We start from the raw sequence: 14,702 nt of genomic DNA on the forward strand, positions 1-14,702 counted from the left end.
ATATACTATTATTTGATTCATATAAATTTTGAATATTTTTAAGCTTTGTCATTTATTTTTTAATTAGCATTTTTATAAATCCATTTAGTATTAATTTAATTTTTTTTTTTTTTTAGGTCAAGTTACCTACCAAAGAAACTCTTATTTATTTATTTATTTATTTATTTTTTGCTTTAGATGTTTTTTCAATAGATTAAAATAATTTTTACAGCTTTATAATTGCCAACAGGAACAGAACAATGTCTGAATAATAACAAGGGTAGGCAAATAAATGCAAAGAAGCAGATGTAGAATGTATTTCAATGTTTTCCAATGTTACCTCAGTGAAATCCAGCAGCATGCCGGTGGTTGGATCTCTGACCACAGACAGACCAGAATGCAGTTGAGACAGAGAGCAGTGCAGGAGAGAGTCCACTTCTTTTTCTCTCTTACTTATCCTGAGGAATAAATTCATCATAGACCAAACCAATTAAAGATGTGATCATATTTATATACATAACAAAGACAAGCACCATCTTCTGAATTATGTCTGATTTCATACTTAAGGAACTTGTTGAAGGCATCATCTACATCATGTACCGGGAGCCAAGCAGGATCTCGCAGAAAACGCTTTTCTACCTCTGTCTTTAAATCCAGACAAGTAGGAGGCAGTCCATGTGGGAGCTTATGAAAACAGAGAATATTTGTGTAAAACCTAGGAAAAGGTGATTCACATATTGATGTCTGCAACTAATTAAATTTACAAAAGTGATTTTATCTACACAGGTAATAACTAAAAAACAGTATGAGAGATGCTTTCGACAGAGAGTTTGAAGAGGTCAAGAACGACGTACTGAATTGGGTCAAAAAGGCTGAAAGTCTCGGAGCGTTATCTTCAGAGGAGAATATTCTTAGCCAGCTAGGAGCTATGGCCTTGCAGGACAAGACCCCTGGAAGACTGCCCAAATGCTGATATAATAGAAGAAATGCTTTGCTATATTTTGATTCAAGTGTATCACCCTAGGGAATAATTACTAAGCTCCAGAGAACAAAAATGGATTTCTTCTATGTATTAACAGATATCCTCAAACATATCAAACATTGATAGCTTAAAACAAAGGTGCGCACACAACAACAAGGGCTGGAGCATACAAACCAGCAGCCTGCTTAAACTGACCTCCGTACACTGAAGGTCTTTGGCCCTTTATTCTCAATTGAGGATAAAGTAAAGGATTTTTGTTTTGTTCTGCTATTTGTTTTATTCTTCTTTTTCACTCAATTTATTTATTTAATAAAAGTGAGTGGACATTAGCTTCATCCGCTGAACCCATCAAGATACCTTGTGTGGTAATATATAAATCAAAACAAAACTCTAGCTAAGAAATATAGCCAAGAGAGGATTCTGGTTTCTTCGTTTAATTAGGGTATTAAATAAAAGCATCCAGCACAAATTCTGAGTGTGCCTCACACAGGTGAGTGGGCTTGACAAACCACCTGTAGAAACACTCTTCTCTATCTCACTCTCTCTCTCTCTCTCTCTCTAAAAATACCCCTCTTCCTTACTCTTCTTCTTTGTATAATTTGCACTTCTTGTGTGTATTGCTTAATGCATCCTAAAAGCGTCTGCTAAATGACTAAATGTATATGTATTCTGACCTGCATTAAATAAAATGCTATTACATTTTAAATTATAAAAATTATCTGGGTAAAACCATATGGTTTGAAGTGAAATGAAAAACTTTACAGATTAAAAATAACAATTAATTTGCATTTTGGAGCTGCTCTATAATACTTTAATAAAGTCTTTTAATATGTCATCAAATGACTCTTGTTCTAACATTTAATATAAAGTTTACTACTGTTACACTAAATGACATTTTAAAGCTTATCTTCTGTAAATAATGGTAAAAATACACAACAGTAATTGATTTTGCCCAGCAAAAAATTTTATCAAACAGGACACATTATATTGTACCCTATATTTGACAAGTAAATGAAGAGTTTAAATACAAAAACCTCTAAATGCTGTTAGATATTTTATTCTAAAATTAGTATTTTTCTAATTTTATGTGTATGCTCAGTAATGTTACTGTTATAGTGACTTTTCATTGACCTTAAAGTGAAATAATAGAATATAAACATAGGAGGCTGAGGAAAAAAAAAATAATTTTAGGAAAGACTTCAGACAGTATTTAGAGATTTTTGCATCTGAACTCCCAATATTATTACATGTCTGCTTTTTAAGGCGGGAAAACCCCTATTTCACAGATATTTATTAGAAAACACAAATTATTATTATTAGTAGTATTTTTATTATTAATAAATAACTTACAGTGCTGTGCGGAGGCAGGGGTTTGTTTTTGGGCAGTGTGTGTGTGATGAGCTCAAATCTCCCAGAACAGCCCATCTCCAGCAGAGACAGGGGCAAGTCATCAGGACCCACTGGGGGCAAATCTACAGACAGAGAATATACAGTGGTTTATCAAATACAAGAATAAATCTGGCAAATTAAAGATCAAGAATAATCCGAAGGAAATAAATAATAAATACACTGAAAGCATGAACTGAGTTGTTTCGGTGACTCAGTTTGATAATGCAACTTCATACGCACATTCATTACCTTTTAATTCATTTTATACAATATTAGACTAAGGTTTAAAAACTTCCTGACCGTATATTTTTTAAAAGTGACACTCTTTCTTATTATTTTCATCTTGATTTCTGTGCAAATGTTCACAGATTCTTAAATCAAGACACTTTTACTTGAGAATTTCTTAGAAAGATCTTGTTTCTTTAATTAAAAAAACGAAACAAATATATCATTTACAGAAACTTGTTCTTGCATAAACCCCAATTAAGTTTTGATTTTTCATTTTAAGTAAACATTCTTTGATTAACAATGTTAGCAGTTTCGATTTTTGTTTTAGAAAAGCAAAATACAGAAGAGAGAGAGGATACTATACTGTTTTCCAGAGTGTTAAACACATTTCAGACTTCAGAAATTAAAGTTGTGCCTTTCTACATAAAAGTCTGGACATTTAAACTTGTAAAGAGCTAATTAAAACTTTTTAAGACCCGCAGAAGACCTGTCAAGATGCTCATAAACTCATTTCATTACTGTCAGGAGTTTGGTTATCAATGTAGCTGCAGAGCTGGCTGTCACGTGAGCGACTTATGATTCATAGCAAGTAAATACTGAGCTGGCCCCATATATTATTACTCCGTGAAAGTCAAACACTTGAAACTGCAGATCTTTGATGAAACAGTAATAATATATTTTCCATACCTATTTTGTCCATGTCACTCAGCAGTTCTCCAGTTTCAATAAAGTTTCAGGCAGTCCTACAGGAAGCTGCGCAGAAGTAATGGGACGGAAGTATATGCATTTTATTTTATTTTGTGCTTTATAATTTAACGATCTACGTGTGTGATCTAAATCACACTAAAGTATTGGTGCACTTTAAATAATAGATACTTTAAAATTATCTCAGTATGGACAAACGATTAATTTGACCTCCTTTCTCGGATGACAACAGATTACGTCATATTTACGCGCCAGGTGAGGATTTACTGCAGACGCTCATCGCATAAAATTTATTCTTTGAATTTAGGGTAAATGCGTGTATTTTGCTGTATGTTATGCAACTTACGATTAAATATATATGTTTGTGAAAAACACGATGCTATCTTGAGACTGAAAACAAAATACTTATGCTTGCTAAACATATTGCTGTTGTTTTTCTCCTTAAGGTCCAGCAAAATGGCAATATTTCCCAGTTCATTAACAGAAGACGAAGAAGCGCTGCAAAAGAAGTATGCTAAACTGAAGAAAAAGGTAAAGACGATTGTTACTTTTCTCAATATATATATACATGTACTTTCTAATCTTTAATATGTACTCGAAATCAAAATACAATTAGTTAAGTTAATTAAGTGCCTGCTCTACCAAATGGTTGACCATATTTTGATGTTTGATGTTTTGAATAATGGTTTAAACACACAGCATTGTTGGTTTACAAAAAAATAAAAAATAAAATAATAATTCAAGCAGGAATAATCCTGTTGCACTACTACACTTGATTTTGGTTTTGTTGTTAAACAAACAAATAAATAAGAAAGCGTGTTAAATCAGAATCTAAAATATTTTATGGCATACTTCAAAAATTTAAGATTATTTGGTATTCAAAAATGTTTTATTTTCGTTTCGTTATATCATGTTTTTAAATAAATTAGACTTGCACTTCATTTTTCAGATTTTTCATAGTATATGTATTAATTTAGGGACTTTTACCATAAACCGACATATCAACCATTTGGTAGAAGTTGATATTTTGGAAATTATGGAATGTGTTGAAAAAAAATGTATCGAGTGTGTTAACTAGCAACATTAGAAGTTAAGAAATGCACACCAAATATTTTTTTCTTGGTGGGGCAGTTGAAGGATATAGTATATTTACAAAGTTTGGAATAGTTAAAAAGTGTCAAAGCAGCTTCTTAATAATGATGTAAAATAAAGCAGTGTTAATATTTCAGACATAATAAATTAGGACATGCTTCACTATTATTCCTGTACGGATAATAGTGTCATTATTTAACTAGTCAATGTCATTAAATAAATATTAATTATTATATTAGAATACATAGGATTATATTTTTTAAAGCTTAAAAATGTAATTAAAAATTGGTAAAAGTGATTTGAAGGGCAGTGGCAAAGTATAAAGATTTAAAATAAACCACCATTATGGGTGTGACATTTGCTGTGAAAATTCAAAACATAAATTCACAGAGAAAGTATATGTTAACATTATATTGAAACATTGATTTATATTTTACCAAACAACTAACCACAGAGTTATGGGATCAGAGAAATATCAATCTGTAAATATTTTTTACATTTTAAATGAGGAAAATAAACATGCGTTATGGATGTAACAAAAAAGTTAGCAGGTTTACAGTTTACGACATAGTTTGTAGAAATTCTGTGAATTAAACTGCACAACTCAAAAGAAACAATGCTAATCAAAAGGATATTTTGTTTAACATTTTTGCATTTATGAGAAAAAAGCTTTGTTATGGACGTGACAGATGTGAAATTGACACTTGTGTGATTGGTAAATCAAATGTAATTGTTTGAGAACATTGGTAGAAACATTTTTGAGTATTTTTAAAGTACTGTAAAATACTTGCTTACACAAAAAACATAGAAACGGTTTTGTTATTTTGTTAAAACTTCCTTTTTTCCATGGCAAGGTTGACATTTTCATGGAATTGCTCAATAACAATTATTGTTTGGGTGCACTGTGATCCTTAAAGTCTTATGATGTATAAACTATTGTTTCATTATGACATTTAAAAAGAGGGGGTCTTCTGTAAATCATATCATAATGTAAAACAGAAACAACCAATAAACAGGACACGTTCTAATGGATCAAAAAAATCTCTTTTAATCTTTGCCCCATAAAGGCAAAAATTTAATGTAAACAATCCATATGATATGTATTATTTTCTCCATTCTCTCCTGTCATGTAGAAGAAGGCCCTAATGGCTTTGAAGAAACAGAGCTCCACCAATCAGACGAGTCAGACTGGACTGAAACGCAGTAAGTTGATCCGTAGGTCTCAGATCTTTCCTGGTATTCTTGAAATAAATTAGCATTACATCAGTACAATATTAACAAATCTCTGTCTTTTTCAACATCTTAATTAAGCTTTGTCAGATCAGCCGGTGGTGGACACAGCGACAGCCACAGAGCAGGCCAAAATGCTAATCAAATCTGGGGCAATCAGTGCCATCAAATCAGAAAACAAGAACTCGGGGTTCAAGCGCTCCAGAATGCTTGAGGGTAAACTGAAAGTAAGAGACTTCCTACCTCATGAAAAGCCAAGTTATTTTTTTTGTTGTTGGTATTTTTCATACAAAGATGCATTTCTTTTGCTTCCAAGGATCCTGAGAAAGGTCCTGCCCCGGCATTCCTGCCATTTCAGAGGAGCGTGTCCACAGATGAGGAGCCTCCTGATGTAAAGTTGTTTCTAAATATTTATTATATGTATGCACACATTATTATGTATATTATCAGTAGTTTAAAGAAACACTCCACTTTTTTTTAAACATACTCACATTTAAACAGTTGGCATTTTTGAATCCATTCAGCTCATTTCTTGTTCTAACGGTATCAGTATTGGCTTAGCTTAGCATAATTAATTCAATCACATTTGTCCATTAGCATTTTGTAAAAAAAAAAATAAATAAATAAAAAATAATTTTCCTTCTTAATGCTCGAGTCCTCTGTAGTTGCATCATTTACGGAAATTGACGGAAAATAAAAAAGCATTTTTATAGGTCAAAGTTACTAAGTTAAAGTGGTTAAAGTAACTGTACTCTTGTTTTGATGTTATAGTTTAACTGTTCTGCAGTAAACCTGCATTGGCGGAGTGATATTATGCAGCGCATGAGAATCGGTTACCTTGAAACCATGGATACGCGAGAGATGCACTTTCGATCAGATAACACAGATTTTGTATGATTTGGTGTACTCAACCAACAAACCTACCTTTTCAATTAATTGAATTACAGTTAATAGGCCTTATAAACAAATCATTTCACAATTCAATCAATTATGCTAAGCAAATAGTGACCCTGCTAGAACAAGAAATCGGCTGAATGGATTCAAAAATGGTTCACGTCAACTGTTTAACTCTAGAAGACTTGTAAAATGTTAAAGTGGAGTGTTCCTTTAATACTGAATGAAACACTGACATGTTTTCTCCTTGAATACGGTTGAAACCAGAAGTTTACATACACTGTATAAAAAGGCACATGACCATTCAAAAAAAAAAAGTCAGATGTTAATTTGGCTAAACGTTTTCTCTTTTAGGTAAAAGAAATCAAATTTGTTTTTGTTATTCTTAATGGCAGAATAATGAGAGAAATATTTTTTGATAAATTGATACAACTTTTCTTGAAAGTCAAGTTTACATACAATAAGATTATTATGCCTCTGAAAAAGCTCAGACGATGGCGTCAAGGTTTTGGAAAATTCTGATTGGCTAATTGACAACATTTGAGTTAATTGGAGGCACAACTGTAGAAAAGTATTTAAGGAAAACCTCAAACACATTGCTTCCTTGTTTGACAGCATGGAATAATCAACATGCCAGAATCAACAAATAAGCCAGATTACAATTTGCTAAATTATTATTACATTTTTGGAGACATGTCCTGTGGTCTGATGGAACTAAGATTGAACTGTTTGGTCATAATGACCAGTGTTACATTTGGGGGACAAAGGGGAAAGCTTACAAGCCTAGGAACACCTTCCCAACTGTGAAGTATGGGGGCGGCAGCATCATGTTGTGGGGCTGTTTTGCTGCAGGAGGGACTGGTCCACTTCACAGCATAGATGGCATCATAAACAAAGAACATTATGTAGAAATACTGAAGCAACATCTTAAGACATCAACCAGGAAATTAAAACTTGGCCACAAATGGGTTTTCCAAACAGATCATGACCCTAATCATACTGCCAAATTAGTTAAAATGTGCTTTAAGGACAAGAGTGAATGTTTTGGAGTGGCCATCACAAAGCCCTGACTCAATCCTATAGAAAATTTTTGGGCAGAGTTGAAAAAGCTTGTGCGAGCAAGACAGCCAACAAATCTGACTTGGTTACACCTATTCTGTCAGGAGGAATGGGCCAAAATTCCTTCAAACTATTTTGAGAAGTGTATAAGGATACCCAAAACATTTGACCAAAGTTATACTGTTTAAAAGCAAAGCTAAAAAATACCAAGGAAATGTATGTAAACTTTTGACTGTCTAGAAATTAATAAAAAAATCTAAAACAAAAAAATTCTCTCATTGTTCTGACATTTAGTAAATGTAAATCATTTAGGTAATCCTAATGGACCTAAAATAGTAAACGTTTAGTATATTTACCATCAGACATTATTTTAAAAAAAAAGGTTATGTTCCTTTTTAGAATATATGTAAACTTCTGGTTTCAACTGTATATTGCATTTAATATATTTTAAAACTTCAGTGTCATGTGATCCTTCAGAAATCCTTCTAATAGGTCTATTTTTATGTAATATTATTTCATAACATTATAGTTTTTACAGTTTGTTATGGTCTTGTTGAGCTTGTTTCCAAAACATAAAAAAATATTATATACATGTATATGTATGCAAATATGTCTACATATGTGCTAAACTAAATATCAATGAAGAAGTCTTTGAAAATATTGAATGGATGTAGTGTCTGTAGACTTGACATGTTTCTCTCTTTGTAGTCCGCTAAACGAATCCACAGGAAATCCCTTTACGAGAGGTGAGACTTAAAATAATACTAATAATTAAACATCTTTATTAAAACAGTGTTGTGGTCAATATTAAAGCTGTTTTTTTAATGATCTCATAGTTTTGTTCCTGGAGATCGATCTCGTGATGAAGAGGCAGGAATGCCAAGTCGAGATTCTGAGCGTGACCGGGAAAGGGAGATGGACTGGGAGAGAGATCGAGAAAGAGACAGAGACAGAGAAAGGGACCGTGAAAGAGGTCGAGAGAGAGAACGGGACCGGGAACGGGAACGAGACAGGAGCCGGGATGGAGAAAGAGATCGAGAGAGGGACCGGGATCGAGACAGAGAACGAGACAGAGAGAGAGATGGACCCTACAGACGTAAGGCAATCTGCGCAATTACAAATGTTCATTCAAAATAATATTAACCCATTCAGTGTTCATATTGTGTCTTTACAATAATAGTAAACCGTAAATCATGCATTTGGCTTTTTTTAAACTTGTTCTGTTGAAAATCTGTTCAGGGTCAGACTCGTATCCAGAGCGCAGAGGTGTGCGCAAAGGAAACACAGTGTATGTGTACGGCACCGGTTTAGTGGAGGACAGCTTGCGCACAGCCTTTGCTCAGCACGGCAACATCATTGACCTTTCAATGGACTCTCCACGCAAGTAAGATTATTTTCTTAAAATGCTGGGCATCTGGAAAGAGACAAACTGATTTCTTAACTGTCTATAGTAAAGTTTAGAAGATTGATTGGTTATGAGTTCCGTTGTAGTCTAAGCATTAGGAAAGTTATTAGAAGTTGAAATGGGGTCATTTTTCAAGTATTTAGGTATGCTACCGTTCACAAGTTTGGGGTTGGTAAAATCTTAAGGTGCTGAATAGTTCTACTATTATTATTCTTCCTGAAATGAAGTCTATGGCAGCACATTGAATTGAACATCTGACAACATTGGGGTCTCTAAGATTAACTCTATAGTGCCACCACTAAAATATTACAATAGTTATTCTGTTTATATTTTCTTAAATTCACCTTTCAGAACTACTTTTAAATACTGTGCTACCTACATGAGAGCTGAAAAATGACTATTCAACAGCTTGTCAGAAAATAAAGGCCAATTTTGACATTGTATTATCTTTTAAACAATAAATATCTTTAAGCTGACAAATTGGCACAACAATTGATCTTGAATGCAATACTTAATGAATTTCAAGTATAGTGCCACCTAGATTTGCAGAGATTTTTTAGCAAAGATGTCGATTTTAACTTTGGAAAACATTGTCCAAGATTAGTTGTACTATTCCATTCCTTGTTTTAATAGGGTTCTGATTTGGGATATTGGATATTTACCTCCTTTTTCAAAAATGTCTTTCTTACTTGGATTACAATCAAACAGGTTTGGGACTAGTGAAGGGAAATAAAGTGATGAGAGAATTTCCATTTATGGGTGAACCGTCCTTTTGTCAAACTTGTTAATATAATAATATTTTTAAAAAACCCTACAGACCCCAGTCTTTTAAAAAAGCAGTGCATGTCTGAGAGAAGCCACAATATTGAACTAATAATTTTTGCCTTCATTCTTTTGCCAGTTGCGCTTTTGTCACCTTTGAGAAGATCGAATCAGCAGACCAGGCTGTGGCGGAGGTCAGTAGTCCACTTTCAGCAGCATCATACTTTTATACTTTAAAGGGCACCTATTTTACCCCTTTTTCAAGAGAAGTCTTTTGTGTCTCCAGAATGTGTCTGTAAAGTTTCTACTCAAAACACCCATCAGGTTATTTATTATATCTTTTTAAATCTGGGAAATTTGAGCTGTTAGGACATTGTAGCTGTTTTTGTTTTGTAGCCTGTCCCTTTATTGCAACTGAGCTAGTTCTCCTCAACTACTGTTACCACGTGCGTGTGCAGGAATAATACCATGGGAGTAGCATTTACCTGCTGCGTCTCACTTAGATAAACAGCACAGTGACAGACAAGAATGAAGCAGATCTCTCTTACTACAGTAAGAACTTTTCCAATGGTTATTTGATGAATTTGTTGTGGAGTTAATTCAAGCCTTTCTGCAACGATGAGTCACACACAATGTCGTTATGAAGTTAACACACACACACACACACACACACACACGCGATTGCTGAGACTTATTTTAGTATGTTGATGTATTTCCATACCCGGTAGGCTTCTTACTGCCACCCGCAAGTTTGTACACGTTATTCCTATCCTGTGCTCCCTAAATTCGTTGCCGATATGCTTTAGAATGGAGTTTAAAAATGTAATATATGATTTTTAGGTTATTAAATGGCCAGCCTCCGACTTATCTCTCTAATCCTAATACTGTTCAAATATCTGGCAGATGTTTAAGGTCCAGAAAATGCTAGTCGCTCCCAGATCCAAATAGATGAAAAAAGGAGATTAAGCTTTCTCTGTAGTAGGTGGGAGAAAATTGATCCTCTTGTACCTATCTGGGGCCGAAATGTACCTATCTGCACGAAGACTTGCGTTGAATTCATACTAAAACATTGCGTACGCACAAAGCTGTAAATGTGTGTACGCAGTAAAAAATTCAGATGTATGAAACAGTGCGTACGCGGAATCCCACGCATATTCTCTTTGTACATCTGAATTAACGTGAAACTGAGCACACATGCACGAACACAAAACCCCTCCCTGCCTCCTCCCCCTAATGAATATGGTAATGACTCTACTTTGGCAAAACCAAACAAAAAAGCAATGGCAAAAGCAAGCAAAAAGAGAACCTTTGAACAGAATGTGAATTGGAGGTGCTTATTTCATCATTAGTAAATCCAAACGTAAGAGTGAAATCTGGCGTATGCAGTTTTTGTGCGAACGCAGCATTGATACATGAGGCCCCTGGTGTCTTCTTTATCGCTGATACTTTGTGGTATGTTGGATGTATTTTATCTGTTGGTCTATTTTTGATAATTTGCTTTTAGGATTGTACAACACAATGGTCAGCAACTGTTGTTTTATTGCACTTTCTAAATAAATAAACTAAACTAGAATAACAATGTATGCTAGCAAAATAGATATGATAAGCTTAGAAATGATTAGGGGTTAAGTGTGTGTGAATAATCATAGGTTGTAGTATCTTTCTTCGTTTGCTGAATGAAAACTCTTTCTGTCTGTCAGCTGAATGGCACCACTGTGGGTGACGTCAACATCAAAGTCAGCATTGCCAGGAAGCAGCCCATGCTGGATGCCGCCACAGGGAAATCTGTCTGGGCTTCTCTTGGTAAATAAGGACATTTCACAGGCGAAAACTGCCAGAGTGTTGCACACTTGACTAACCCTTTTCTATTTCTGTCTCCTTCTACTATCTCCTCCTTATTTATCCTTCACAGCGGTGCAGAACAGTGCCAAGGGCTCGTACAGAGACAAACGGAGCCAGGTCGTCTACAGTGAAGATTTCCTTTAGTTACTTGACATTTGCTTTTGTTTTAAAACGTCGGCGTGAGATTTTGTCTAGGTACAGCAGACATGACTTTCACAGAAGTAAATCCTACTTTTCGGTTATTAATAACGCTCAGTGTGGACATTAAGCCCACTCATGTTTATGTCATTGTGTTCAATAAATCAGTCAATAAAATTTTCCATCAACATGTGCGGGGTGACGCTTCATAATATGTGCAAACACAATCGATTCTGATTGTAAATGTGCAAAAAATCAGTTTTAATGAAACGTCAATAAAGCATACCTTCGGAGGCAGAAATTAAAAGCCAGGCTGAGCTTTGAATTGTTGGGTTTCTGCTGTGTGGATCAAGCTTCTCCCTGCAAAAATCAACAACATTAGATGCTATTGATGAAATGAGCTGTAGTTCAGACACTGCAGTGCTCCAGCATTGCCTAAGGGGAAACAGAATACTGAGAATACAAATGCACAGGCATGCACTGTTACATAAACCATTTGCATACAGAAATAAATAACCTTATATACACACATTACTCTGTAGGCCTGTGTTTTTTTTCCCTATTTCTTGCCCCATAAAATAAGAATTTGTTTGAGAAAGAATATCATATCGGTAACACTTTAGAATAACTATCCGTTATAACTAGTTATTAGACCATTAATAAACTGTTAGTTAACAAGTTATAAATGACTTGTTAAACAAAAGTTAATAGTTTGTTAATTATTTACAACTGTACCTTATAGATGGCTAATAGATAACTTACAAGCCGTTAGTTGACAAGTTGTAAATGGCTTCTTAACTGTGTTTTAATTATTTATAACGTTACCTAATAAATTAGTAATAGATCATGAACAAGCTGTTAGTAAATAACTTAATAAAGGCTTGTTAAGTATCAGTTAATAGTGTATATATGTTATTGGGACGTTATTCTAAAGTTGCAGCTATTCTTCATTTATTAACTGTTAGTAAATGAGGAATAGTTGCAACTTTAGAATAACGTCCCAATAACATGCTTAAGCTAATAACTAACACTTAACTATTATATTTACTCACACTTTACAGATCAGTTGTTCACCCTATAATAACACCAGTGAAACTTTTTTATTAGACCACTGGTGTAATTTTAAATTTTTATTTATTTTGTTTTCATGTTTAGCACTTCATGGGTTTGTATTCTTGCATACTGCTGTACTGCCATGTCATGGTTCAGTATGTGTGTTTCTATACATTAAAGACAACTTTTAACATTTCATCTGTGGAGTTTCTTTGGTAAAACACAGCACACAGAAAAGCCTATAAGTGGAACAAGGTTTAGAAACAAACATTTTATATTTTAAATATTACATCAAATTTCTGTAGCTTGAACTTATTCCATCCATTTGCTGTTCTACAAGGATTCATTGGTATAAGTAGATGGTTAACAAACGATGAACAACTCTCGTCTGTAAAGTGTGAGTAAATATAATAGTTAAGTGTTAGTTATTAGCTTAAGCATGTTATTGGGACGTTATTCTAAAGTTGCAACTATTCCTCATTAACTAACAGTTAATAAATGAAAAATATCTGCAATGTTAGAATAACGTCCCAATAACATATACACACCATAACTGATACTTAACAAGTCTTTATTAAGTAATTTACTAACAGCTTGTTCATGATCTCTTAAAAATTTATTAGGTAACGTTATAAATCATTAAAAAACAGTTAAGAAGTCATTTACAACTTGTCAACTAACGGCTTGTAAGTTATCCCTTGCCCATCTATAAGGCACAGTTGTAAATAATTAACAAACTATTAACTTTTATTTAACAAGTCATTTATAACTTGTTAACTAACAGTTTATTAATGGTCTATTAACTAGTTATAACGGATAGTTATTCTAAAGTGTTACCATCATATCCTTTAATTATTATTATTATTGAATGAATGAAGTGCAACACATTAAAAACAGTCAATCTGTAAAAGTGCGACATTATCTTAGCAGTTTTTCAATGAAAACAAAGTGGTTAATTTACTGTCAGGTATCTTGTAAATGCATACATTCTGACTTTAAAAGTTGGGCTAATTTAAGATAGGGCTGGGCAATTTGGCCTAAAATCAAAATCTTGATAAATTGAACATTTTAACTCGATTACGATGAATGAATGATCATTTTTTCAATTTATTTTTTCCCCTCATAGTTCACTGATTTTTTAATAACGGAAGCGTTATTTGTTTTTAAAATAATTGAAGGAAACACACTATCTACTATCTGTGATTATTTATGTGATTTAAATAGTTTTAAAAAAGTTAAAGCACACATTGCCTAAAGTCAGTCAGTTTTTTTCTTATTAAAAATTAAAAACACTAAAAAATAGATTATTTTGTTTCCAAAAGTGCAAGTTATTTAAAGTAGAAAATAAGCAGTATGTCTTCTAAATAAAATAACTCTTGCATATCATGTAAATATTTTATTAACAGTGCATTTCTTGAATATTCAGTAAATAAAAGTTTCATGTAAATAATAATTGTATTCTAATGGAAAAGATGCTGTTTCAAGGCATCTAGCTTTCCAATCATGGTCAATGTACTGCAAACTTTCAACGTTATATTTTTTTAAGGTGTGAAGGCTGTGCCAGACAATACCCGTGCATTCAACGCAAAAGTATAAATCAGCTTTAACAGAACGGGTTCACATGACTCCACAGACAGTAGGTAAAGTAATTAACCAATTAAAAAAAAATAAAAATTAACCAATTAATTCAGGTAATTTTGTTCAATAAAAGTACAAAGATGAAGAGAATAAAAGCTCTCCTATGCTTTCAAAAGTATCTCAGTGTAGCTGAAACAATGAAAATCAATGGATAGATAATGAGTTGTGCAAGTTGAGAGACTGAGAGGTCCATGAAGAAACATATGCATATGCTACAGTATGCAAATGCTGGTGCTTTAGTGGATAATACATTAAATAATAAATAAAATAAATGTCATGCCTCTTCTCAAACAACACTGGAACCGG

General features: G+C 33.4%; 2 protein-coding genes across 5 annotated transcripts in view; one reads left to right on the plus strand and one right to left on the minus strand.

The window, feature by feature from the left end:
- skic2 (SKI2 subunit of superkiller complex) overlaps positions 1-3,317 on the minus strand; it is a 50,462-nt gene extending 47,145 nt beyond the window's left edge. The window contains exons 1-4 of one of the 3 annotated variants that reach the window (XM_005170047.4): positions 3,266-3,317; positions 2,312-2,433; positions 542-663; positions 320-437 (exon numbers count right to left, since the gene is read on the minus strand). In XM_005170047.4, coding sequence (XP_005170104.1) covers positions 320-437; positions 542-663; positions 2,312-2,433; positions 3,266-3,278 — 375 coding nt within the window. In that variant the 5' untranslated portion in view covers positions 3,279-3,317. Of the gene's footprint in view, positions 1-319; positions 438-541; positions 664-2,311; positions 2,434-3,065 lie in introns of all 3 variants that reach the window. The other 2 variants (XM_073930921.1, NM_001044901.1) reach the window with 2 other exon arrangements.
- A 16-nt stretch (positions 3,318-3,333) lies between these two features.
- Positions 3,334-11,895, plus strand: nelfe (negative elongation factor complex member E). 2 transcript variants are annotated; one of them, XM_005170027.5, is made up of 11 exons: positions 3,334-3,538; positions 3,730-3,814; positions 5,509-5,578; positions 5,687-5,832; positions 5,922-5,996; positions 8,267-8,304; positions 8,395-8,654; positions 8,798-8,942; positions 9,865-9,919; positions 11,426-11,528; positions 11,638-11,895. In XM_005170027.5, the coding sequence occupies exons 2-11, from the start codon at positions 3,740-3,742 to the stop codon at positions 11,709-11,711; spliced, it is 1,041 nt and encodes a 346-aa protein (XP_005170084.1). In that variant the 5' UTR covers positions 3,334-3,538; positions 3,730-3,739; the 3' UTR covers positions 11,712-11,895.
- The last annotated feature ends 2,807 nt before the right edge of the window (positions 11,896-14,702 follow it).

This window comes from Danio rerio, chromosome 19 (genome assembly GCF_049306965.1).
Source record: "Danio rerio strain Tuebingen ecotype United States chromosome 19, GRCz12tu, whole genome shotgun sequence".
NCBI lineage: Eukaryota > Metazoa > Chordata > Actinopteri > Cypriniformes > Danionidae > Danio > Danio rerio.